This window comes from Poecilia mexicana, unplaced genomic scaffold, assembly GCF_051168715.1.
Source record: "Poecilia mexicana isolate PSO_F unplaced genomic scaffold, ASM5116871v1 scaffold_4, whole genome shotgun sequence".
In the NCBI taxonomy this organism is placed as follows: domain Eukaryota; kingdom Metazoa; phylum Chordata; class Actinopteri; order Cyprinodontiformes; family Poeciliidae; genus Poecilia; species Poecilia mexicana.
Window position 1 is genome coordinate 26,766,229 of NW_028263373.1, and position 27,330 is coordinate 26,793,558.

The 27,330-nt window shown below is 40.2% G+C and overlaps 2 protein-coding genes across 2 annotated transcripts in view; both read left to right on the plus strand.

Moving 5' to 3' along the window:
• kif1aa (kinesin family member 1Aa) overlaps positions 1 to 20,626 on the plus strand; it is a 44,298-nt gene extending 23,672 nt beyond the window's left edge. The window contains exons 26-50 of the mRNA XM_088005133.1: positions 491 to 799; positions 3,688 to 3,806; positions 3,928 to 4,013; positions 4,689 to 4,830; positions 5,010 to 5,172; positions 5,262 to 5,352; positions 5,438 to 5,556; positions 6,348 to 6,403; positions 8,332 to 8,440; positions 8,527 to 8,593; positions 8,696 to 8,780; positions 8,871 to 8,976; positions 11,188 to 11,214; positions 13,890 to 13,913; positions 14,905 to 15,019; positions 15,150 to 15,283; positions 15,416 to 15,477; positions 15,568 to 15,713; positions 16,100 to 16,288; positions 16,435 to 16,506; positions 16,597 to 16,718; positions 16,814 to 16,957; positions 17,344 to 17,536; positions 17,624 to 17,742; positions 17,899 to 20,626. Coding sequence (XP_087861259.1) covers positions 491 to 799; positions 3,688 to 3,806; positions 3,928 to 4,013; positions 4,689 to 4,830; positions 5,010 to 5,172; positions 5,262 to 5,352; positions 5,438 to 5,556; positions 6,348 to 6,403; positions 8,332 to 8,440; positions 8,527 to 8,593; positions 8,696 to 8,780; positions 8,871 to 8,976; positions 11,188 to 11,214; positions 13,890 to 13,913; positions 14,905 to 15,019; positions 15,150 to 15,283; positions 15,416 to 15,477; positions 15,568 to 15,713; positions 16,100 to 16,288; positions 16,435 to 16,506; positions 16,597 to 16,718; positions 16,814 to 16,957; positions 17,344 to 17,536; positions 17,624 to 17,742; positions 17,899 to 17,941 — 2,842 coding nt within the window. The 3' untranslated portion in view covers positions 17,942 to 20,626. The remainder of the gene's footprint in view (positions 1 to 490; positions 800 to 3,687; positions 3,807 to 3,927; positions 4,014 to 4,688; positions 4,831 to 5,009; positions 5,173 to 5,261; positions 5,353 to 5,437; positions 5,557 to 6,347; positions 6,404 to 8,331; positions 8,441 to 8,526; positions 8,594 to 8,695; positions 8,781 to 8,870; positions 8,977 to 11,187; positions 11,215 to 13,889; positions 13,914 to 14,904; positions 15,020 to 15,149; positions 15,284 to 15,415; positions 15,478 to 15,567; positions 15,714 to 16,099; positions 16,289 to 16,434; positions 16,507 to 16,596; positions 16,719 to 16,813; positions 16,958 to 17,343; positions 17,537 to 17,623; positions 17,743 to 17,898) is intronic.
• Positions 20,627 to 22,034: 1,408 nt separating this feature from the next.
• scly (selenocysteine lyase) lies at positions 22,035 to 27,212 on the plus strand. Its single transcript, XM_014999102.2, has 13 exons — positions 22,035 to 22,167; positions 22,952 to 23,044; positions 23,669 to 23,778; positions 23,963 to 24,063; positions 24,140 to 24,317; positions 24,412 to 24,539; positions 24,682 to 24,837; positions 24,928 to 25,034; positions 25,158 to 25,194; positions 25,301 to 25,384; positions 26,057 to 26,156; positions 26,291 to 26,366; positions 26,924 to 27,212. The coding sequence occupies exons 2-13, from the start codon at positions 22,953 to 22,955 to the stop codon at positions 27,075 to 27,077; spliced, it is 1,323 nt and encodes a 440-aa protein (XP_014854588.2). The 5' UTR covers positions 22,035 to 22,167; position 22,952; the 3' UTR covers positions 27,078 to 27,212.
• Positions 27,213 to 27,330: the final 118 nt, after the last annotated feature.

Consider the following 27,330-nt stretch of genomic DNA (forward strand, 5'->3'; position numbering starts at 1 on the left):
TGGCAATCAATTGCGCTATGTTTGTGTTACGTTTGTGGTGCTAAAACATTTTCCTCCGCAAGCATAACACAAACAATGAACACCAATTTTATTTGATTTGGGTAATATGGAGTGGCTGGTTGAACTTTTAACATTTAAACTTTCAAAATAAAAAAATCACAGACCAGTAAAAATGTAGCACAGCTGATTAACACCAAATTCGTTTGATGTGATGAAGATGTTGGGGCCGGTGGGTGGGGGGGACAAATTCACTTAGGGACCATGGCCTCCACTTTGGGACAAAAAGGTCTAACCCACAGAAATCTTGCTACGCAGACACACACTTCCTTCCCCCCCTATTTAGTTTACTACTGGGAAACACTTTTACTATGTCTCTCTTCTATGTCTCAACATTTAGTCTCAATCTGTTTCCCTCCAGCCCATATGTATTCCAATGTGTGCTTTCTACCTAACTGTACTAACCTAGTTCCCATGTTTCTGGCTGCACCAGAAATCCCATTTTCAACACATGCATGAGCGAGCGCATGAGTGACCCCACCCCATCCCCGACCCTTTCCACCTCTGAAATTACTGAGCTGGCTGACTCGCAGAGGGAGGGTCGAGGGGAGGAGGAGGAGTTGGAGGAGTTGGACGACCTGGATGATGATATCTTTTTGGACGACCCGTGCTCCGAGCTCGGGCCAGATGATGATGATGATGATGATGATGATGATGATGATGTTGGAGGGCTCTGCCGAGGCTCCAGCGAAGGCCTGGACCCCTTTTACGACCGCTCTCCATTATTCAGTGTAGTGGGAAGGTTGGTGAGGTTTCAGGAGCATGCTGGCGGAGGAAACTAGCTCTTTCACACTGAGATGCTGGATTTTGTTCCTCCGATTCGCATCGAGAGAAACGAAGCGCACATTTAAGAGAGTTTTATCCACAACAAGGATGTTTAATGGGTAGTTTAGTTTGCGTTTTACATGGTAGCATCAAACCATCGAACTGAATTTCTCTTAGTTTGCATATTTTGCTGTAATTTCACTTCCCAGGTACGAGAGGAAAGCTGCATCTTTGTTGTCAACATAGAGGTGACACATTTAAAACAATCACACTGCAAAAACACAACATCTTACCAAGTATTTTTGTTTTTGTTTCTCGTTAAAATATCATAGTGCATTTGAAATAAGACAAAACTAACTTACTAGTAACATTTGAGCAAGTTATAGGAGCTTATTCTAAGCACATAATCTCTTAAAATTGATGAAGTTTTAGTTCCATTGGCAGATTATTTCATTTGAACAAGACATTTTTCCCATGTTATAAGTGAACTCTGAGAGTAAGATAATCTTTTTCATCAATATTAAGGAATTATTGACTCTAAACAAGCTGCTATATTTTGCTGAAAAGTGACGTTTAAGTTAAATTTTGTCTTATTTTAAGTGTAATAAGACATTTGCTCTAGAAACTAGACCACAGATATTTGGTAAGATTTTATGCTTTTGCAGTTCAGAGCTTCATGACTGATGTTTTTCTTTGCTCACTTTTTTTTTAACACCTCCTGGTTGTTTACCGTTGAAAGGCAAACAAGCTTTTGAATATATTTTTTATGTTATTATGTTCTTGTCTTAGTTTTCATTGTTCTAGTCTTTCTGAAATATTTGCAAATCTCTCTCCACACTGAACATATGAAGCTACTTCTGAATGGACAGTTCCTGGTTTCAAAATTTTATATGCATTTATATTTTTATGCTCGTTATTTTCTTCTTCTTTTTTTTTTTTTTTTTTGCTTTGTTGAAATAAAAATATTTTAATACTTCTGGAAACAGGGTTTTAAGCTAAAACCAAGGTTACTTTAGTTGAAGAAATATTGTTCTGTGAAAAAATTCACTTATAGCAAGACATTTTCCAATGTTATAAGGAAAATAATCTCCCAGTGGAACTAGTACCTTTTCATCAATATTTAGGAATTATTGACTTAAAATGAGCTCCTCTGAAGTATTTTAGTATTCAGCAAGAAGTACTACTAGTACTATTAGTTTTGTCTTATTTCAAGTGTACTAAGATATTTGCACTAGAAACTAGACCAACCGTACTTGGTAAGATTTCATATTTTTGCAGCGAAAAGCATAAAAACCAGCAGACACCTTGAAGCACTGTGCTGCTAAATAAAAAGCTGAGGTTTGTGGCAGAGGCATGAATGTGAACGACTTACCGAAGCAGCTGAGTCATGGCGATTATTAAGGTCTGATCTGATTAGCATTACAAAGGGATCCACAGAGAATTGTTCTGTTCCTGTTGGAAGTGATGCATTTGAGCAAGCCACGTTATATGAGCAAGAAACACTCAAAAATCTCAAGATGAAAGAGCTGGTTTCTACTGCAGCTGTCTCTTTTAGGCATGCCAGAGCACACATGTTTTTAGTTTGACCTTTTTTTCTTTTTTTGTTTTGGCAACTTTAACTTGAACACATCTAACGATGAACTCCTATTTTGTACAAAACACCACTTTTACTTTTGCCCAGGTGGTGCACTTTGATTTTGGATGTCATTCGTTGTTTTTTTTGGTTTGTTTTTTTTGGTGTAGCACACTATTTATCAAGCTGTTGGCAGTTTTTATTCAAGCTGAGTCATGTTGCGTTCTGTTCCATTTGCTTTTGATTCCTTTGAGTCGACAACTGGAAAGCATTTTTGTTGACCTTTTTTTTTTGTCCTGAGCATGCCTTATTTGCACCTCACCAATCTTGTCATGAGTCTCCACCCCTAAGTGTCTATCCCCCCCCACCCAACCCTCTGGCTTGTGGAAAATGTGACCTTTGAGTCACAGATCTTATATTGCACTTTGAAACAAGATGGCGACAAACGTTTAAAAACATTTATACTCCTGAGAAATTTGGCCCATAAATCTTTTTAGACATGCAGTGCCTTTCAAAAGTTTTCATACCTCTTGAACTTTTTCACATTTTGTTAAGTTAACTAACAAAAAAAGAAATAAAATTGTGTTTTAGCAGATTTAATGTGATAGAACTAATAATAAACTGGAAGTTGATGTTTTGTTTATTATTTACAAATATAATTTTAAAAACAAAAAATTCTATCACACTAAAATTCCCCCCAAAACACGTGAAAATGTTCAAGGTTATCAATACTTTATCAAGGCAACTGTAATGCAGAGTGACTTAAGTGCCAACTCTGAGTATTTAAATCTTATTTTAAATCATAAATTAGTTTCACGATTACATTTGACTTACCTTAGATGTACAAAAACAAAATTAAATCCTTAAAATCGTTGCGCTCACAAAGGAAGCCCTTGCTTTCTGCAGTGAGTGCACAACTCCTGATCATAAATTTGATATATTTTTTCAGATCTAAAGTTACTCTTGCACACATGCTCCTAAGCCTCGCCAAGGCTTCATTTGTATTAAAAGCAACAAGGAATACTGCATGCAGGCCATAACTGTCTTAACATATTAGCTTATTAATAAAGGAAGAAACACCCTTGACACAGCAATAGTAAAGGGCAACCATGGCCATCGCAAGAGCAATCCCAGCTTCTGTTTGGTTGCTTCGCAGCTCTGTGTTCTGTTGTCCTGCCCGGTGGAGATGTACTAAATGTCAACCGCCTCTTTCTCCTCCCCACGTCTGCTTGTGTTTTAATGTTTTGCCTGTTTTTTTTTTCTTTCTTTCTTTATTTTCATTCACCGCGCAGGGCTTTCGTCTATCTGAGCAACCTGCTGTACCCGGTTCCTCTGGTGCACCGCGTGGCCATCGTCAGCGAGAAAGGAGAGGTGAAGGGCTTCCTCCGCGTGGCCGTTCAGGCCATATCAGGTAAGGCCCAGACCCGCCGTCTTGCCGTCGCTCGCCTCCGTTGGCGTGAAGCGGCTGAAAAGACACGCTGGGTGCGACTTCTGGAGGGAATGAAGTGAAGGTGCTCTCTGTTTCCCTCCAGCCGACGAGGAAGCTCCCGACTACGGCTCCGGCGTGAGACAGTCGGGCACGGCCAAAATCTCTTTTGAGGATCAGCAGTACGAGAAGGTAGGGAGGAAAAAATGTATGATGCCATTGTTTTAGCTAATGTAACAATTATTCTGCTGATTAACTGATTAATTGGATATTTTTCATATAATTCATAATAAATACATTAAAATTAAATTATTTTTTAAATAAGAAAACAAACATTTGTAGCAAATGATGCAGCTGCAGCTAAAAAATACTTTTAAACTCAACATATGAAAAGTTTAATTCAGTTCACTTATGTAGCACAAATTCACAATTAAAAAACATAGTTTCATTTCAGTCACTCATACATTCTAATTGTTCCTTCTTGTCCAGCGGTACAGTATGCTCAATTAATTATTCCAGGTTTCTATGTAAGGAAACTTTAAATAGAAACTCGGGAAGCTTTTTCTGCTGGACTTAACAACAAATGGGATTTAATGTGACAGAGCAACACAAAGTAATGTCTAATGGTGAAGTGAAAGGAAAGCAATACGTGACTTTCACAGTATTCCCCCAAAAAGTGGGAAAAGTATGATCTGCCTTTGGGTTTACCCCTCTTTTATTGTAATGCCCTAAATAAAAACAAAATCAACCAGTTGTTTTCACAAGTCACCTCATGAGTAACATTGGGACATTTGAACAAGGAGCAGTGATGCTTTTTAAAAGCCGGTGTCCTTACTGACTGCTGTGTTCTGGATCTCATGTGTTCAGTTCCAGTCGGAGTCGTGCTCTGTCGGAGTTGGACTGAGCCGCACAGGGGTTTCTCAGGAAGAGCTTCGGATCGTGGAGGGGGAAGGCCAAAATGCTGAAATGAGCCCGTCAGCAGACGAGGTCAACAACAACACATGTGCGGGTAACCATGTCTTATGAGTGAATGGATGGCTTATTCCTCTGGGTGCTTGTGAGTGATGTTTTCCTTTGCTTATGAGAGAAATACTGGAGCCGCTGTGTCCAGTGCTTTCAGAGGATATAAACTCAACCTAAAGAATTTAATTCAAGTCCATTTTTTGTTTTTTTTTCTATTCACATCAGCTGGTGCAGACGAGTTGGAGAATCCAGTGAAGGCGGGTCCAGATGCAGCTTTAGATGCAACTTTGGAGCACCTGAAAATTGGAAACATTTTCACCTTCAGGGTGACTGTCCTGCAGGCCTCCAGCATTTCTGCTGAATATGCTGACATCTTCTGTCAGTTTAAGTAAGTCAGTGTCCATCCAAAGTAAATGCCCTAATTAGCCTTTATTCTTCCTTTATTTCTTTTTCATTTGTTACCATTTTTTATTTCAGTTTCATCCATCGGCATGATGAGGCCTTCTCTACGGAGCCGCTGAAAAACACCGGCCACGGGCCTCCTCTGGGCTTCTACCACGTGCAGAATGTAAGCGACAAATCATGAACTAACACTATTTTCTGGTTTTATTACAACTACATATGGAACACTGCTTGTTTTGTTGTTTGTGTAGATTGCTGTTGAAGTGACCAAGTCCTTTGTGGACTACATAAAGACTCAACCGATTGTCTTTGAGGTGTTTGGACACTACCAGAAACAACCGTTTCTTCCTCTGTGTAAAGACGTCATCAGGTGAGACGCCTGGTCACACACAGGTTTCGTACAGGCCCTAGGAAAGAGCTTCATTTCTGTGTAAAGTCCTTGAAAATGCTCGGTATTCAAACTGTATAGTTTTGTAATAAAGTGCAATCTAACTTTTGATTAAGATGAAATCTGGAAAACCTTACTTACCAAATACAAAGACACAAACATATTTTTAAATCACAATCTAAAGTTAAATCCGTCCAAACTTTTCTTGTTTTAGATTAGTTAGAATTACTATTATTTATTTGCCAAATGCCAGAAAATGTAGTGAGAACATATTTTAGAGATTTTTTGTGACATTATTTATATTTTGTTTAAGCGTTTCATTTGAGCAGGGAGTTAATTTACCTGAACATGATTTGTTTGGATTGTTTCAGCGTTATGAATATTGTTTATTTCTAATGGCTCGTTGACATTACTGATCTGTGTGATGAAATAAAGGTTGGTTTATATTTCAGATGTTAATTAAACATTATTTAAATTGTGGGATTTTTTTTGTGAAATCAGTGTTTTGCTCTCGAACCAGTCAGGTGGACAGGTTGTGTGAGAGACATTTCAAAACATAACATTTTGCTCTATTTTAGTTTACCTAGAATACTATAACAAGACTAACAGTAATAAATGATATATAATGAATTGAAACTTGATTTTTTAGTTCATTTTTGTTTTATCTGCAAATGTGATGCTGGAAAAGCTTGAAAACTTACCTTGAAAACACAGATATATAGAAAATACGAGTCTGTTTTTTTATTTACATGTGACTGAATTGTTCCATCCAGTCCGCTTCACGCATGCAAAAGGCAATTTCCACAAGTGATGCCTCTTTCCAAACCAGGTAAGAAACTCCCAGCTGCTGTCGCTAGTTAGTTGTTGGTCATTTTATGTTGCTTTCGCATCTTTTGTACGTCGTCCGTTTGCAAGTCGTGTCATCTTAGCTTCATGTTGTTGGGTGTGAGCAGTGGACTCTGATGACTCGTCCAATCGGGAGAAGTCCCTGGACCTGATCCGATACCTGGTCCCTGACGTGTTCAATGGGGTGCTGGTGGACTCGCTGTCGGGCCACGCCCTGTCCGCTGCTGGCTTGGCCGCTTCCTTCCTGCTGGAAGCAAACGAGCGAGCTCAGCTGCCAGCCCCGCCCGTCTCTATCTGTTCAGTTATTAAAGCTCAGAAACCCGGTTGGTTCATGCTGTCAGATCCAACAGAATCCTGCAACCGGAACCTTTTTTTCCCTCATATTAACAGAAATAATTAGGGTTTTTTTCTAATGACATATTATTGTTTATATAAATTCTGCTAATACATAAATATTTTGGTAAATTGAAATGATATTAAAAGTGTTCCTGTTTTAGGATTCTGCATTTGGATTGGCTCTCTGGTGCTGTGTGTGTGTCTGTTAGCCTCTGTGGTGAACCCTTGCACTTCCTTATGTAAACTTCTCTTAAACTTCATCATTCTGCCTTCTATCCTTAAAAATACTGTCACTTTACTATGTAGAGGCATGGTTATGATATTGCATATTCTGCTTTTCGAATATAAAGTAGAAATTCAAATCTCATAGCAATGTGAAATTCCTAAAAATAAATGTAATGGGACAAAAAGTGAGATAACAACTTCAGAAAAATACAAGTAGAAACATTTGGCAGACATGTCAGCATCCTCTCCACAGTTTTGTCACATTTTCATCTATTTTATTGGGATTTTATGTGATTTGTTCACAGAAGAAAACAAAATTGGGTTGTGGTAGAACCATCACACATGGTTTTCAAAATTCTTCAATGCAAAATGAAAACTGTTAAAAAAAAAGCTTACACTTTTCAGTTTTTTATTTCTGTTCACCCCCCAAGTTGATATTTGTAGCACCACCTTAACAGCTGCAGACTAAACTTTTGCCTATTCTTTGCATAATCACTGAAGCTCAGTCAGATTCCTTATAAAGTCCTTCAAAGCACTTGATATTCAAACTGCACAGTTTTGTAATAAAGTGCATTTGATTAGAAGCCTAAATTTGGAAAACAATATTTACAGTTGAAGCCACTTAGCAGGAACATTTTTCTCGCTAAGTGAACAGATGGAAATCATCTGTGATCTTTGGTTTTCAATTCTTTTCTCAAATTCTGAGTTGGATTAAAATCTCTACTTTCACTTTGTTATTTTAGCCTATAAATTTACTCGGCTCGTCCACTTGCTAGCTGAATGGCTTAATTGGTTTGTGCCAAACAACAAACACCTCTTTTCAGTGGCTTTCTGCTTGACTTACTGAGGACAAATTACACCTGATCAGTTGAATGTTGATGGCATCTGGTTCCTCTGGATTTTACTTTGGTGTGAAGTGATGTGAATATAAATGCACACCACACTTGTGCATGTGAACTTATTTTGAGTGAGTTTTTCAGGTTGATCTCAGTAAGTAAGAGAGACGCAGTCAGTTTCCAAGTTTCCAATCTGTCTGAATATTCAACTCTTTTGGTAAAAGTTAAGGGAAAGGTACAATTAATTCCCTGTGGCTTTAGCACATTGGGGATGACCAAAGAGCATTATTACACATGGATTTATTAGCATTGAGCTTTAAGTAAAAGCTATAAAGTTGCTTATGAATATTTTTCTAGAAAAGGTGCTCTGTCTCTCCAAAACTGTACTTTCTTCCTGCACCGGATTTCCTTTCATCTGCCCGTTCTCTCTCCTTCGTAGGCTAGCTTATAGCTGTATGTTCTCACCTCACCATGCTTTTTCTCACATAACATTTTGAAACATGTTTTGACTTAGTGCCTGCCACCAAGCTGAAGGCGATGACGCGTCCCCAAGCGGGCCCCCGCCACTGTAAATATGATCTGATGGTGTTCTTTGAGATCTGCGAGCTTGAGGCCAACGGAGAGTGAGTCCAGCAGATATTTGGAATTTAAATATTTGAATAAGATTTACTGTCCATTAATTCTTGTTTGTAAATTTGGTTTATCCAAGTTACATCCCTGCAGTCGTAGACCACAGAGGAGGCTTGCCATGCCAGGGTACATTCCTACTGCACCAGGTGTGGTCGCACCGTGAGAACATAGAAATGCCTGTATATTCAAAGGAAACAAAGACCTGTTGAACAAAACCATGAATCCCTTCGTTCCGTGCTTTACTCCAGGGCCTCCAGAGGAGAATAGCTGTCACCATCGTGCACGAGTCTGCTGGAGACATAGAGTGGAACGACGTCCGAGAGCTAGTTGTGGGTAAGTTTATCTTCCAGGTTTCTTTAACCTGAAGCAGTTCATCAGGAATGTGCAGGAACAGTTTTCACAAATACACGTGTGCTTTGTCAGGGCGTTTACGCAACACCCTGGAAGCCGACGAGACCGTCATCGACCCGAACATACTCTCACTTAATATCTTATCTGCTGGTTATGTCAAGCCCCTGCAGGATGACAGGTATGTGTAGCTAGAGACCTTAAGCACACATAAATTACTTTTGAAGAGCAACCTGTCTATTAAAGCTTCAAAACAGATAATATGCTTGATATATACTATCACTGCACTTTGGCTGAACCTGGAAATCACTGTACTTTTTGACTTTTTGGTCTTTGTTTTAACTTCTCTTAAGCTGCTCATGCAGCTTATGCACTGCAGTAAACCACAGAGCATTGCATGTCCAAAACAGAAGCACGGCACAAAAAAAAGTTTATTATTCTGTCTGCATGAGTTAACTTGCATTACTACAGCTTTATTAAAAAAGGACTAAACTTCCAGCCTCAGCAGAAACAGTAGAGACGATTACCCTGAACCAAGCTGGCTGCGTGACCCTCCCTGGTGTTGAATTGTGCCTCATCATCGCACCTACATGTAGCACCTCTCTGTGTTTGTCAGGTTTTCTGTTGTGTCTCAATTATGTATCTATTAAACTCAAGCTGTGTAGTGAACATCGTAAAACCACAAATCCTTATGTAACTTTTATAGAAAAATATTTTTACATATTTGATAAGTTATCATTATGTTGTGTGAAAGACAGATATGTGGAAAAGAAATTGACCTAATCCTCCTCCTCCCAGTGCTAGCTTCAGAAATACACCGTTCAGTCAGTACCAACCAATCAGAGCCAGGAGGAGGGTCTTAGCGCTGCCAATCACTCTCATGCTCAAGCTCTCCCACTTTAACTTTGCTAAAACAGCTGGTTCACCACAACATAGCCTGCCACAAATGCCATCAAAGACAACCTACAACAGTTTTCCTGGAACAGTAGTTGTTTTTCCACCATTAGCAAGTTGAGCATATGGGAGGTTGATTGACAGCACTAAGACCCTCCTTCCGGCTCTGATTGGTTGATTCTGACCGGAAGCGGTGCATTTTTTCACAGCATATTAGTTAGTTGCTCTGGGAGGAGGTGGAGGAGCTCAATTTTTTCACAGATTCTCTGTTTTATGCCATTTTGTCATGACATGGTGATAGTTTTAATAAACATTGAAAAGGCTTATTTTTGTAATAGTTATTTAATGCAACTTTAACAAGCATTTGTATTTGCAATTTAAAGTAAAAATATTCATTCAATCTTTAGTGCTTTTAAACTAAAAATTAGTCTTTCGAACAAAACCAGTTTAATGTAGATTGCCTACAAATTAGTTATATATATCTTAAGACATTTGCTTTAGATTAAATGCTGTGTTCTGTGAACGGAGCATTCCACCGTCACATCATCTAACACGGTGTTGAATCCTGGCATTCAAGGACTAGCAGTTATTATTATGTCAATATGTGGTGATGCTTTTTCATAATCAACTATACTTTATAGAGAAATCCAGGTGCTTTAATGAGCATATAAGTATTCATATGTGATTTACGGCCACAAGAGGGCAGCAGATATCTCTAAAGAGTGCCTACAGTGAGAGTTTGTCCCTTTTGATACATTTTTACTACGATAAATGCAGGAACTGTCAGCATTAAAACTGATCTGAATAAAGTATATATTTTAACACAATGAGAAGCAAAAAGCTCCAGAGCTGTGTCTACATCTCTGTCACAATTTGAAATAATTATTTTTTATATTAACAAATAACTAACCTTATTGTTCTTTTATGTGGATCAGATAAATCTTAAATTATACACATTTAAAAAAAAAAGAAGCAAATATTACATTTTCAGAATTATTCCCTCTGGCAGGATAGAAGACAAGGACACATTAGAGAAAGTTGTGAGTGATAGGAAAAATGACTGACCTTTTAAATAAATGTATTTTTTAACTCCTTAATCTCTCAGCGTCCAAAAGAAAAGTAAAAAAAAATCACTAAAACTAAGAAATGTGTGTATATATATATATATATATATATATATATATATATATATATATATATATATATATATATATATAGATATAGATAGATGAAAACAAATAAATGAAAATACAGTACTTTAAATGAGAAGTTTGGATTGGAAACAAAGGTCATCACAGTCCTTACCAGAGCTTTTAATTTATAGTTCTCAGGCTTGGTTTAATTTTGGTGATTTAAAACTGCACTTGAGATTCCACTTGTTGTCTTGTTTGGATAAAAATCAAAGTACAAATGAATGCTAACATTTTCTCCCCTCAGTCCACTAACAGAATGTTGTTCTTTTGTTTTTTTTGTTGTTTTGTTTTGTTTTGCTCTGCAGACAGTTTCTTGATTCGGACATGCCTAGGTATATTATTTGCCTCTGTTTTCATGATCTTAAGTTACACCTACACCATATCTCTCTAACCTTCCTAACACCCTGCCATCTCTCTAGTCGGCCTGTGATTTGGTTCCCTACCCGCCTGCTCTCTCTCATGACTTCCAGCAGTTTATATGTTCATTTTTGTGTCCTTCCGCTCATGAGAGGTGAAGGCTGCAACCCTGCATGTTCCCAGGTCTCTTGCTCTTGCTGTGCTTGGATGTGTGTTTGGGCCAGTGTTGGATGTTAGTCACTGTAGAAGGACAGGGTCTGCATGGCTCTGCTTTGCTTAACGTTCCTGGCTGTGTCTGTGCTGGAGGTGTCATGGGGCCAGAGTCAAACTGTCTCAACATCAACTATTGCTCCAAGAAGCCTCTAACAGCACAGAGTCCAGAGGAAATCTTTTTCTTTGGACAGTAAATATATGTTACAGTATTGCAAGCTTTCATAGCACCTTATTAAAAAAAAATTCTGGTTGAGTGTAGATGCTAATTTACAGGTGCATCTCCTAAAGAATAAATTATTCATTCAGTAAATATACAGTAAAATTCATATTGATCCATTAAAGGAGCAGTATGTATTTTCCAGACACATAGTGCCATTTTATCTGGTAAGCAACTATGTTAACTTCAGTTGTTAAAAAAATGCTATTTATATCAAATATGACTTCATTACATCACTCCTATTAACTCTTTAGCAACGTTTTCACCAGCAATGCACTGAGAAGTACCTGTTTAACAAGCTCAGCTGACGTGTCGTTCCACCAGGTGTTTGCTAATTTCTGCTGACTAGTCTGAAGGAGCTGAGTGTGGGAGTTATGGGAGAAGGGCTGCTCTGTGAGGTGGAAGCTCCGAAGCTTAACTGCAGCTCTTAGCAGAAGCTTTGTCCTTGAAGGCGGTGCTAGGTTCAACCAGGCGTTTTGCACAGGTGAATGGTTGCCATGGGAGATTGTTAAACATGCATGAAAGAATCGAGGCAAAACTCCATGTTTGTTAATGATGAGAGAAGAACATTATAACATGACGTAAAACTCAAAAGTTGATTTTACATATTACTGCCCCTTTAAATACAGAGTGATATTTCAGGCATTTATTTTTTGTAATGTTGATTATTTCGGGTAACTGCTGAGTCCTATTGAGTGGCACAACAACAGGAAGTAGTTGACGGATGATGACGCCACGTTTTTTAATGACTTATTGTGTGAACAAATGGATTCACGTGTGATTTTAATTGAGTTTCTTATTTAATAGAAACACCACTATTGTAAAATTATGTCTTTTCAATATTAATGTAAAATTGACAAAGTTTTGCGAACATGTGTAATGGAAATGCAGCTAACGTAAGTAATTAAATTACATAACAATTTACCCTTTTTATGTGATGCAGGGAAATAAGTTACACTATGGGTGTTAGAATTTATTGAGGTGCACTTGTATACTTTAGACTGAATCTGATATGTTCTCAAGCTCTTAACGTTTTTAAAAATCTGTTTCTACGGGAGGAGGACCTATCAGGTCCAATAGGGGGCAGTAGAAACCCACTTTTAAAATTGTGCAGTAAGCTGAGAAAAACTGTCTCTAGTTAATCCTGACATTGATGTCATAGTTTGACATCAATAAAATTATTTGGTTCCAGCGCCACACCGACCTCAGAACCCAGAGCGTTTCCCATCTCAGAACATAACAAGGACTCAAATCAACCACTAAGTAAATTCCTGTAACATGGATCGCATCAATTCCAATACATCAATATAGCTATTCAAACATAATCCTCTGAACCATTACCTCAGTAGCAGCCTTTTAGCCCAAATTGCTGCAATGTTGTGGATATATTTAAATGCTTCTTGTTACCTCGGGGAAACTCTGCCAAACGCCAGAAACAAACGCTTCTTAAATGTTCCGCCAGCAGCATGACTTCAGTGCTGGCTCCCACATTTTTTTTAGTGGGCAGTAAAAAAGCAGAGAAGCACACGATGGAGCGGCGCGAAAAAGGAAATTGCTTGCTTGTAGTGTGAGTGGACAGCTTTTCTACCATTTGGAACGTCACATGCGCTAATTACCGACTGGAGAAGGGGGAATCTCTGCACTCGGTCACCTCCCTGCCGTGTCCGCAGCACGGAGCTGTCATTACTCCAGAACAGTACGTGCCTGTTTGCTGTCTTCTGGGTGACACATTGTTCACTTCAACACGAGGTCATTTCAGTCCAAGAGTGGCCTAGGCTGAACATCTGAACCTCATGAAGAGCCTATTCAGCCGGCTTTTACGGCCTACAGAAAACACTGGTTTCCTTATACAATTCTTGCTTGGATAATCTTTTTTAGATTCGAGGCAGTCACCGGGCCGCGGGCCAAAGCAGTTACAGCTTTCAGCGTGTGTGTGATTATTTTCCCTTGAGGTAGACGGGTAAATTTGTGTACATTATTGTACGGAGTAAATCAGCCGCGCAAGCAGAAAGCGGCTATGTTGTCGCTTGGGGTAAAAATGGCCACCGCGGTGGTCGTCCGGGGTGACGGATCAGCAGTGTCCGCAGGATTCAAGGAGTTCTGTAGGATTATTATCATGATGAGAAAGACAAACACCATCCCAGCTACACAACTGCAAAGCCTCGACATACTTCCTAACTCTTACTTTCTATTCTTTTGCTGATTTCTTCTTTCTCACAGCATTTCCCTGGGAATTGACCATAGGTATTTCACTGCCCTGTCCCCCATTTTCTCTGTCCTCCTCTCATTCCTTCCTGTCTCTATGATCAAAACCCATTACTGCATTCAATTGTTTTTCTGTGGTGCTTTGCTCAAAGTCCATCATCTGATTGTGTTGCATGCAAAAACAACTGTCATATGATGCAGTATGATGACCTGGAGATGCTGTTTATACTGTCTGAATTTTTCTAAGATAGTTTTTATTCAATTAGTTATGACCTTGGTTTTTAAAGCAAAATTCCAGTGCATATTTTTTCATATGAAATACGTTTGTTCCTGAAATGCCTTTCTTTTTTTTCATAATCTTTTGTTTATACACATTAGACATTACAGACAGCATGTTTTACTGGAGATGCACCAATCAAAATAGATAAAGGTCACACTGCAAAAACTCAAAATCTAAGTATTTTTGGTTTACCTTCTAGTGCAGATATCCAAGTACACTTGAAATAAGACAAAACTAAGTTACAAGTAACTTTTGTTTTAAGTTAGTTATTCCTTAATATTGATGAAAAAGTATTATTTATAGGTGAAATTATCTGTCTGCAAAGTACTTTTTCATCAGTTTTAAGGAATTAATTTTAAACAAGCTCCTATTTCTTGCAGAAACCTTAACTGTAAGTTAGTATTGTCTTATTCAGTGTACTAAGATATTTGCACTAGAAACTAGTCCAAAAGTACTTGATAATATTTTGTGTTTTTGCAGTGAAATTTCATCATTTTCTCTTAAATTAAAACCTGTCAAAAACCAGTAGCATTTTTTTTTTTTTTTTTTTTTTTGCATGGTATTTCCTTCAAAAATGACAGTAATCAGCCGAAACGGGAATCATAAAGACAAATGTAAAGGAAAATCATAAATATGTACAAGCCAGGAAAAATCCCTGATTGGTGCATCTCTGCTTCTTTATTTATGTATATTAAAATAAATGTCAGCTTTGACTGCTTATGCTTATGTATTTGTCCTGGACCGTCTCAGGACTTTTTACCGCTTTGAGGCTGCTTGGGACAGCTCGATGCACAACTCTCTGCTCCTGAACCGAGTCACGCCGTACGGAGAGAAGATCTACATGACCCTCTCGGCCTACTTGGAGGTACCGCACAGAGCCCGCATTTATAAGAGGCTGAAGTAACACAGCCGTATCTTATGTGAGGTGTTGAGTTCCTCTGTGGAGAGAGGAAAAAAAAATAGTTTTAAAAGCCCCCCTCTTTTATCAACTGCAGATGGAGAACTGCACGCAGCCTGCATACATAACCAAAGATATCTGTATGGTGTTTTACTCACGGGACACCAAGCTCTCAGCCTCTCGTTCGATCCGCAACCTTTTTGGTACGGGGAGCCTGAGAGCAGCGGATGGGTGAGATTAAAAGCTTCAAACTATAAAAGAGCCGTGGAGGTCTAGTATTCCTCCTCCCCCCCCCCCCCCAAACGCCTCATATGCAGCTGAGCAGTAAAATGCAATCTCTGAGAATTCCTCTTTCTTTTCTAGAAACCGAGTCACTGGAGTTTACGAGGTCAGCTTGTGTCACCTTGCAGATGCTGGAAGTCCAGGTAAGAGTTAAGAAAAATGTCCGTGTGGCAGTAACACTTGGCTTAGGTTCAGTTCAGACATGAGTAAAAGACTCTCCTGCCTCACACCAGGTATGCAGAGGAGACGCAGGCGAGTGCTGGACACCTCTGTGGCCTACGTCCGTGGAGAGGAGAACCTGGCGGGGTGGAGGCCACGCAGTGACAGCCTCATCCTGGAGCACCAGTGGGAGCTGGAGAAACTCAGTCTTCTTCAAGATGCAAGTGCCAATGTTACTTTCATATGTGCTTTACCAGAAGTGAGAAGTATGTTTTCTAACCTGAAGGATATGAAAAGGACTGAACGCGTTCAGATCGTATGTTGTCACATAACAACCACAAACCGGGACTGGACAATAAATCAATAACAATATCCAGGGCCGGACATACAGGCCAAAGCCTTTTTGGAGCCTTAAGCAGGTTTTCCAGCATCCAGCGGCCCATCATGTTTTTGAACTAAAAATGTTTAAAGTTGACAGTAAATTTGAAAGTATCACTTGATAATAATTATAGTAAAACAGCTAGTCTCTGTCACATGCATTTCTAAAAGTTCCTGAAGAGTTTTTCTGTCCCAGTCCAGGTGTGACTGATGTTTCCTCTTCCTCAGGTGGAGAAAACCAAACATTTCCTCCTGCTGAGGGAGAAACTGGAGTCCACCCTGCTGACGGGCCAGGAGTCCCTTCAGTCCTGCGTCACTGAGGAGACCAGTGAGTCGGCTCCAGTGGCCGAGGCAGACCCAGGGCCCGCCTTCAGCTCTGAGATAACCACCGACAGGCAGAGGGAGCTCGCTGCCAAGGTCAGCTGCCACGCTTCGCTCTTTGGGCGTTTTAACCATATTTGAAATGTGAATATTGTATAATTGGCAACAAAATCGATTGAAAACAACCTATGAATCCAGTTTGTTTGGTGTCATATCTTAAGCACTCCATTTTTTTTTGTCAGTGTTTGCGGCTGCTCACTCACTCCTTCAACAGAGAGTACAGCTATGTGTGTGTCAGCGCCAGTGAAAGCAAGGTAGAGTTTAAATGATGTCAAAAAGCTTTGATTGCTGTTTGCCAATTGGTTTTAAACATCTGGATGTGTGTGTGTGTGTGTGTGTTTCAGATCTCTGAGATGTCTGTCACATTGCCGAGAGACGCCTCCTCCATATCTGCTCTCAACACAATCACACCCTCCTCAACATGCCCTTCTCTGGTGGAGGGTTGCTATAACAACACAGAGCTCAAGTTAGTCCTAACACTGGAGATGTTTATGATTTTCTGGTCTATTTTTCTCTGTCCAGCTCTGTATTTTTGTGTTTGTTTTTCATGTTTAACCTCAGACCTCCTCCGCCTCTGTCTCGTGCGGTCAGCCCCAGTCCTGAACCACAGCAGGACGGCATGGACAAAAAGTCCACAAATGTAGGTCCTGACATTAAACCTCGGACTCGAAAACTTATCCCTGACATACAGGAGATCAGAGTCAGGTCAGTCTCAATTATTTGACTTTTAACATAGGGGTGGGCATTCATCACATCATTTATCTTGATAAATAGATTTATCGTTATGATAAATTCCAATTCATGATGCTTAAACCCCCCAAAACTATCGAGATTCTTATTTTTCCTTTCTTTTTTTTTCTTCACTGTTAGTTCAATGGAGGTATCAGTAAATTTTGAAAATATGATTAAATGCAGCTACTGTGTGATGAACAAATTACATTTCTTTATGCAACTGGACTCTTAAAGAAACACATTAAAAATTAGAATGTTTTTGTGGGAGCAAACAAAATGCCACAAAATACTATGATAAAACCTTAGCTTCACATCACTCCCCCCAGACCCCCTTTTGTAATAATTCATGTGTTTTTCAGCCCAATCGTATCGAAGAAGGGCTACATCCACTTCCTGGAGCCGCACACCAACGGCTGGGTGAAGCGCTACGTGGTTGTGCGGCGGCCGTACGTTTACATCTACAACTCTGAGCGAGACACAGTGGAGCGGGCCATTCTGAACCTGTCCTCCGCCCAGGTGGAGTACAGTGAGGACCAGCAGGCCATGCTGAAGGTCTGCGCCACGCCAGCAGCTCCAGGAACACTTCCCCTCTGCCACATCCATGTATGCCGCAATAAACGTTTGTGCTTCTCTCAACAGACTCCAAATACGTTTGCGGTGTGTACAGAACATCGTGGAATACTACTTCAAGCCACTAATGACAAAGAAATGCATGACTGGCTGTATGCGTTCAACCCTCTTCTTGCTGGAACTATCAGGTAAGTTATCTTGCTGAATTAGGAAGTGTCGCATATCTGTTAAAACCTGCTGAACTTTTTCTGATTATTCATTTTATTGTAGAACATGGAAGACTAACAGCTAACAGCTGGTAAGATGAATGAAAACTCATAAGTTGTCCTTGTTTTGCCTCTCAGGTCAAAGCTGTCGAGAAGACGAGCCGGACAGATGAGGATTTGAGGAAAAAAAGATACATGCAAAGACTACAATGTACATACTTCCCTGTTCTCCTCATTCCCATCGTGCTGAGCCTCGTTTCTACCATCACTGTCACCGGCAGCCATCTTCCCCCCCTGCTCAGTCTCCGTTCCGTCGTTCGTGTCCTCGCTGTTGGGTTTTTCCCGTCGGGCCTTAGCAACGCGCAAAGAAACTTCTGGAAGAATCAGTCACCGTACTATACCGGCATTATTTCACAGCTTGAGAACGGAGGAGGCAGCAGTTTCTCACGCCAGACTCCATTTGTACGATAAACGTGCTGTAGTTGTTGTCAGTGACACATCAAGCCTTTCTCATTTACTACTTTAAATAAATAAAGCAAACAACACAGGGACATGTATTCTTTAATAATGCCGCTGCCGCTGCACTACTAGCTAAGCTCACATCGCTACATTTGCATCGGTAAAATAGGAAAACATGTAGGTTCCTCTTCTGCTCTACTTTACTGCTAAACATAAAGTTTCAACTGGTTTAACCTTAACGGTCAGAAAAATATAAGCTGAAATAAAACTAATAATTAAAAAACAAAAAAACAACTCAAACTTCTTCAACATCAAACTTAAGCACACACAGCGAGGCAACAACATGGCACCTCCTCAGACTGCAGCCTGTGAATCCATAACATTTAGGGTATGAGGGTATTTTACATCTACATGACAGAACCAAACACCACCTCCTTCTTTTCCTTCCAGTATGATTTCTTTCTCTCTGACTTGTGTTTGAAATGTGATATATTTAGATTTTTAACAGCCTAATTATTTATTTCCACATGTATTTATTTACAAAGACGTTTATATTTCTAAAGTAGTACTCAGTGCAATTTCTGCACACGGCACTTTTTTAATGAGTTCCTGAACTATTTGAATAATAAAAGCCTCATCCCTACAGTTTCGCTTTTAAAGTAATCCAATAAACGCGCTCGGTTTCTTTGTGCTGAAGAAAACTTGAAAAATGCAACAGCCCTGAACGATTAGGATAGCTTAACCTTTGACCCAACCAATGTCCCATGGTAACGTTTTTGATATCAAGTTGGTCTTATCGTCCCTCCTAAAATGGGAAATCAACAGCGGTTCCTCACAGCACATGATATGAAACTGGCTTTCTGAATGATATGTGTATATTAAGTGTAGTGCCTCTCTTTTCTAACATTCTGCACAGTATGCCTCTGCACCGATTCCTTTGACCTCACATCCTTCACGCTGCTGTAATCATGTTCATGAAACGTCTGCACATCACGTCATCACTTTGCGTTTTCTTTCGTCTTTTTGTCATATGCATTTGAAACGAAAAGTTAAAATATTTGGAAGAGATTCAGTGTATCTCAGGATTGTCAGCTTGCATAGGGCTCTACTTCTTAACATGACATGCAAAATGTTTAAAATGCAACCCACCTGTAGCTTTAATCGCTTCGTTTCTACTCCGTTTTATTCCTTTGTTGTATATTTTAGCTGAGGTTTATCGTGTCCTAACTGTGACTCTGGTGGATTAGCATGCCTCAGGTCAGCCAGCCTACAGAGTATGCTCAGTTTGTCAACTGACTGCATGGACAACATCTAAAAGCAGGGAACTGATGCAACCATTATATTGCACACTCAGCATTGCATTTTTAGGAGCGATTAGACAGCTACAAACATGCTATCTTTTGTTTGTGTGTTTTCTATAGATGTGATTCATCCAATACCTGATATGTTAACAGTCTTGTGTGATGTGGAAATATTTTGGCTCATTCGGTGGGGGGGGGGGGTTGACTGATCTCCTCACCTGCACAACTGTTGTTAGTCGTAATAAATCAACAATTAGCTTGAATTGGCGTTCAAATCTCACAGCTCACCTTCCGAACAGAATCATTGTGCATTTTATCCACCTTCGTCCTGGGCGAATGCTCTCCTGTTTGTACTTTACTCATAACTCTGCATCACATTGTTTTATTTCAAAGCCCTAACAATCAACCTGGTCGTAATTGTTTCTGATTAGTTTTGTTCTGACTTTTTTTTAAGCAACCAAAGTTCTGTTGGTGCACTCACTTAAAAGTTCACTCTGAATGTATAAAAATAACAATAATATATAGGAATTCTTCTTCTGCTTCGATGTTTTTATGAATCTTCTGCTTTCCGGTTGGGGTTCCTCACTGATTGTAAGGCGGTTATCACCGGGGATGTACGCAGAGGTTCTGAGATCTGCCATGTAATAATCTGTCTGCTTATGTGTGGGACGATTATGGTTCACTGTGGCCTAGTTAAACTTTTATGTCTTGTACAAAGTAATGTTCTTGGTTGCTTTGCCGTTGCCCTCCTTCTAGTATCAGAATCTACCCTCACCATCCTACTGCAGCAGCAGCCTTCACACGCAATCACCAACCTCTCTTTTCCTGCCCTTGCCCCATGAAGTAATCTCACATTCTTGTGCTTCCACGTCTCTCTTTTTTTTTTTTTTTTAGCACCAATACATTCCATTGTTCTTTAAAGATTTTTGCATTGTATATAAACATGATTGCCGTGGACTGTGTATCATGCGGTTGCACTCATTAACAAACTCCTAAATGGGCAGTAGTTCAGTCGGTGTCTGTTTGTTTGAGTTTCCTGTCAGATGTTTGTGTACACTGAACACATTGTCATATATTAAATAAACCTGGAAGTGATGCAACACTAAGTGATGACTTGGTGTTTTTTTTTTTGATAATGTATAACTTTGGATCTGGTTTAGTACTTCTGTTGGGGTGTTTTTAAATTAAACCGTACAACATTGTAGAATAATGATGTACAATTCACTTTGGGTTCTCCCATCTTGAAGAGTAACATCCATCCATCCATTTTCTGAACACCCTTGTCCCTTAGTGGGGTTGGGAGGTGCTGGTGCCTATCTCCAGCTAACGTTCCGGGCGAGGGAGGCGGGTTACACCCTGGACAGGTCACCAGTCTGTTGCAGATGAAGAGTAACATGATGATTTAAAACATTTTGAGTTATTTGATAAGAAAAAAACAATATTAATTATCAATGTTGGATGAAGTCTTATTGTCCTCTTGTCCTACTGTACATAATCACCAAAGCCAATGCTGAAGCCTTTGTTTTTTCAGGCTGTTGTCCTCATATGTTTCATTGGGATGCGACCAAAAATGTTCCAGCGTTGTCTTCCTCAGCCAAAGCAGACTCAGGATTTATCACGGAAAACCCGCTTTCATCGAGTCTTCCATGACCTACGATTGTTTCTCGCTAGCCCAATGGAACCATTTGTTCTTCTGTCTAGAAATAAATCTCAGCCAAACATCAATCACTCCCATTTTTGCCCATTCGTCTTCCACTGATTCCATTGCATGTGTTCTGTTTTCAAACCGGACTGCTTTGATGTCTTCATTTTTACAACCTTATAACTTCGTGTGTACTTGGTCCAGATTTTAGATGCGGTTCTAAAACATCATTTGCAACATCATCTTGGATTTTATTCCCTTGAAGGGGTTGTTTATTTGTTTTTGTTTCCAATTATTTCTTATTATGTGCTGTCGTTAGCAACTCTGGACAAACATTGTGGGTCTTAGATTTACAAAAAGGGGAGGAATGGGAAATTCCTCTTTGTTGCATATTAGGCATGTGTGCATCTACTCCATAGCCAGACTAAATCTATTGCTGGCAAGCAAAACCTACTGCTTCTGAGACTTGGAACATTATAACCAATAAATACTGTATTCTGAAATGATTTAGCGATGGTAATATTGTACTGTCCCTACATAAAAACATACATACACACTTATAAATAATTCAACATAATTCCATATGCATCCATGTTGACATGTCATTCAGCTGGCAGCTTTCTTGGAGCCATGTTTCTTGTCATGGCTCCAGGAGGTTGAGGACTGGCTTGAAGAATCAGTCTTGTGCAGATGTATGTTTCAAAGATGCTAATTCAAGTTATACCATTTTACTTAACCATTAAGAGATTCTGTTATTTTTGCTTAAATTAATTTGATGTGAAATTGCACAAATTACAACAATGCATCTTTTTGGTATGTTTTACAAAGTCTGAATGATGTAGACAAAAAAAGCCCCTCCCCTTCCCATTTTTATAATTTATGAGTGACTTCGTTGCTCCGTGTGTGTGCCAGGGTTTCTCTCTGATATCATTTCCTTCATCCAACACGTCATACAAATCGGGTGACGTGGTTTGTAATCCAGTGTTTGGACCTTCAAGTCAGCAGGTAAAAGATTTCGGAGTTCTAAAATTTAAATTTTTTTTAAGCATACGAAGCTTAAACATGATAGATCGCATTGAAACTACTGCAGATTAACCAGTTCATTACGGTATTATACGTCTTTTAGATGTGGTAGTTGTAAAGCAGCATAGCCAGTCCTACATACTAGCTAGCTAGCTAATGATTCATAAAGTCGACAGTAAATCTACCTGGTGCATCTTCGGGAGACTTTGCAAGGTCAGACATGACGTCGGAGTTCTGTCTCGATAGTAAATATCCATGTCTGTCCCCGTTTGACAGCTCTCAGTCGGATGCTCGGTAGTTAATCCTAACATAAAAAGTTAGCTAAACTAGCTAGCTGAAGTTGCTTTCCGTGTGCTTATTTGATCATTTGCCAACTCTAGCTGACAGAAACAATTTGAGATAAGACATGTCATATTACAAAAAGTTTTGTTAGGATTTCCGCGTTCAGAATGAGCCGTAAATACGGGCGCAGAAAGCAGCCGGCCGTGTTTGGGTCAGAAACTTAAGGACAGACATGCTAATGATAACTGTTCACAGCTGCAGTGCAACACTGTTCCCAAGAAGACAGCGCTTAGTTTCTAATTAAACAATGACTGGTTTATGTCTTACGCTGACATAACTACCGTAGTTAGCAATAGAGAAGCTTTCCAACACTTCCTTCTGCAACAGGATTAGCTCCGTAGGACTCCAGAAACAGACCGACTGGATGCTTTCCATATGCTTATAGGCTCATTATGTATCTCGGTTTTATTTGTTCTTTCTGCAGCATGGCGGAGAAATTAGCTGACTTAACCCTGGTGGTGGGTCACACCCACAACGACCACAATCTTCACCACAATCCAGACATGAATGCAGAAAGGTGAGGAGGCTTTAGTTATGCTTTCTGGATGCCGTGAATGAACTGCTTCGGTTAAATTATAACAAGGTGTTGCATTAGTGGAAGAAAATGATACATGTTTTTAAAATTATTGCATACAAACAATTCTGAAACAATATTCAATTTTCCTTTCATTTCACAATCATACACCCCTTTGTGGTTGTAAGGTGACAAAAGTGTGAAAACACAGTAAGGCTGTCACAGTAACAAATTTTGCTGGACGATAAATTGTCCCAGAAGTCATTGCGATAAACGATAATGTTGTTTTGGGAGCATTTTTAAGTAATATAACGGTAATGGAGTAATAATGCAAGAACACATTTCTGGAAGACATTTTAAATTTCCAAAATAAATAAACAAAATAACAGAAACAACAAATAAAATTCATTATGAAGTCTCTGAAAACAAAATTAAGACAGAAAAAGGCTGAGACCAGAGCACCAGACTGAAGAGTTTGGCCATCCAGTTTTTGGGAGAAAAGGAGACAAGAAAAAAAATAAATAAATCATGCAAATCAAAATAATTAAGCTCATTTAGATTTATTACCACAGGCCTATTTAATGGTTTTGAATACTTTGCAAGGTTTAACAGTTGTTTATCTGACAGGATCTACATGGATTATAATGCCACCACCCCGATGGAGCCAGAGGTCATTCAGGTCATTTCTGAAGCTCTCCATGAGGCTTGGGGAAACCCCAGCAGCAACTACATAACAGGTGTGAAATACCTTCTTTTTGACTCAAAACAGAAGCTTTACCTCATTGATAACGAGAAAATAAGTCAGAATTTTTTATTTTTTTAATATATATATATATATATATATATATATATATATATATATATATATATATATATATATATATATATCTTTACTATAGATCTGGCAATGTTGTTTTCCAGGCGCCAGGGCCAAAGCCATCATCAACCAGTCCAGGCAGAATGTGGCTAGAATGGTTGGAGGCAAAGCAGAGGACATTGTTTTCACCTCAGGGGGAACGGAGGTAACGACTCCTGGTGTTTGAAAACGGTCGTCTCCTGCTCTCAGATCTGCTTTAAAGCAAGTGATTGGTCCCGCAGGCCAACAACCTGGTGCTGCACACGGCCGTGGAGCACTTCAGGAAGAGCCGCAGCGCCGCAGAGCACAGTGAAGGCCGACAGAACGGCTGCACCGGCCTGCCGCACATCGTCACCTCCAACGTGGAGCACGACTCCATCCGGCTCACAGCCAAGCACCTGGAGGCGGCTGGAAAGGCAGGTGGGAGATCACGTTTTCATCGGGATGTTTGTTTTTTTAAGAGTCTGTCCTTCAACCACTGAGGTAAATCTGCTTTTTGTTATTTCTGTCGTAGATGTAACATGTGTGCCCGTTTCTAAGGTGACAGCTCGCGTCGAGGTGGAGGACATCATCGCCGCCGTGCGCCCCAACACTTGCCTCGTCTCTGTCATGCTGGCTAACAATGAGACAGGAGTCGTCATGGTAACAGAAAAAAAAAATAAGCTCGAAAAGCCTCTTGGCCTGGTCTTTCTTGTTCTGAAAACCATTTTCCAGTTGTAAAGACTCAATGTTTGGATTGCCATAAAACCCATTCCTGTACGCTGAACGCCATTCGTCTTTTCAGCCAATCCCAGAGATTTGCCAAAGAGTAAAATCCCTCAACAAGCAGCACGAGCGGCTCAGGATCCTGCTGCACACAGATGCTGCCCAGGCGCTGGGCAAAATCCCAGTGGATGTCCAAGAACTGGGAGTGGATTACCTTACCATAGTAGGACACAAGGTCAGCAATTAGCTCCGCATATTAAAAGATTCAGCCTAAACTCTTTCTATAATCTGTTTTTTTATGTATCTGCATATGTAAATGTTTCAGTTCTACGCCCCTCGTGCCGGGGCGTTGTACGTGAATGGCCCCGGAACAAAGACACCTCTATATCCGATGCTGTTTGGAGGAGGACAGGAGAGGAACTTCAGACCAGGGTACGCCACGATATGTGTTACCCAGCAAGAAAACTCTGGAATAAGATCAAAAATAAGAACTCTAAAGATCTAAATATGACGTTATTTTGTTTTTGCCTCTCCCTTCTTTCCTCAATGCCACAGCACGGAGAACACGCCAATGATAGCCGGCCTGGGAAAGGTTGTTTACGTTCAACGCCTCGTACATTACAGATCACTAAAGTTTAATGCGCTGCCTCTGTAAAACAGAAACTGTAACAGGATCCTTTTGTTTGTGTTTGTGTCAGGCTGCTGAGCTGGTGACTGCTAATCTCTCAAGTTATCAGAGTCATATGCTAATGATTAAAGGGTATCTGGAAGAACGACTGCAAGTAAGTGTTTCCCCTAATAGACAGGCTTTGGTTCTAATCACATTTACTTTCACGTTTTCTGCACATGATATAAATCTAAGTTCTGTACCTTTTTATCACTGTCATTTGAAAAGAAGGTAAAGGAGAATTTTACAATCCAGAGGTTCTTTCACAAATCAAAAGGCTCAAACTTACTGCTCTGGAATCAGACAGACAATAGAGAAAGAATGATGTGGATCAGTGTTATGGAGGAAGTGCTTGGCATGTAGAGACGAACAGATTGGAATAAATTCTGTTTTATGATGCTTTGAGCTTCCAATACTAACTTCGGCTGATGCTATTTCTCTTTAATAACTGATATCAGATATCAGAAATTATCAGTACAGCATTATTGTACTTACCCACAGACAAAAGAAATAAAATACAGATGACAGCATTGGAAACTACACAAAATATTTCAAAGAAACACATTCAGAATATTAACTTTTCTTGAAACATAGACATCATTGTACCGCCTATTTTCTGAAACACACAAGGTTGAAGATTAAAAACGTGGATTATTTGGGCTTAATTTTGTCTCCAGTGAAAGGAAAGTCAGACTAAATAAAACAGGTTGAACAGTGACAGAGGGAACGTGAAAACGAGGCATGTCGTTTCATGAACTCAAACCACAATCTGCTGTTTCCGCCTCAGGATGTCTTTAGAGACAAGATCCGTTTCAACAGTCATTATCCCGGCTCTGATGTCCTCCCAAACACATGTAACGTGTCCATCTTGGGCCCGGTGTTGCAAGGTAATGTGTCTTTGTCCCCGTGTCTGTTTAGGCGTGTCAGTCCAAACAGTGTCCTCTCACCCTGCGCTGATGATTGTCAGAGCTGTTTGTAAGTGATCGAGCCTCTGAATGATTAATCTCTCTGCCCGCTTTAGGCTGGAGGGTTTTGTCGAACTGCAGGAGGCTGCTGGCCAGCGTTGGCGCCGCCTGCCACTCTGCCAGTGGACACAGGTATAAGAGTCTTAACTGTTTACCACTGGAGGAGAGACAGCAAGCTCAAATCGTGGCAGTGGAAGCTGTAGTGGCTCTTACAGTGTCAGCTGCTGGAAGGTTCCACAGCATATTGGTGATAGCTTTTTGGCAGGCGACAGGACTTCTGCCCTGGATTTGGTGTCAGCTGCTACGGGTTTGGTGACGGCTGCCACAACTTTGTGACTGGTGCCATGATGTTTGTAACAGCTGCCACAGAAGTCGTATGAGCTGCCACTGAAGTCATGGCTGCTGTCACAGATGTATGTGTATTCGTGTTTTCATTTTCTTCTTCTTCTTTTGATTAGTTCAAAATAGACACATTCATATTCAATATTAGATCTGCTACACAAGCCGTGGCAGCTAATACCTTATCTCTGTCACCTGCCACAAAGTCCACCTACACCTAAGCTGTGGCAACTTCCTGCAGCAGAAGTGCCACTGCCACGATTTGAGCTGCTGGCCTCTTGCTCCTGCCTCCTGCCTACAGCCCACTGGTTTTCCTGCGCGGTAACCTCCATGTTCTCTGTGTCTGCCAGGCCCTCCCACATCCTGCTGAGCTGTGGCGTCCCCACCGAGGTGGCGGCTAACGCTCTGAGGCTGAGCGTGGGCCGGGGGACGACCAAAGAAGACGTGGACGCCGTCGTGGAAGATCTTAGGGAAACGGTGGAGCTCCTGACGAAAATGAACTGACCCCTTTTCTTTTGAACTAAAGAGAGTCAAATAAAGATGTGCAGCGACGCACACGCACCGTCTGTTTCGCTACGCCAAACTTGATCCTGTAAGATTATGAGATATTTAATATAAATAATAAAGTGGGAGAACTTGGCCTGGCTTCATGGGTGATGTTATGGAAAAATGAATGCGCTATTGTGCCACACGAGCCGCTTATAAATCTCCCTTCCCTTAAAGCTGCAGACTGTTTGATATTTAATGTAGACTCCGC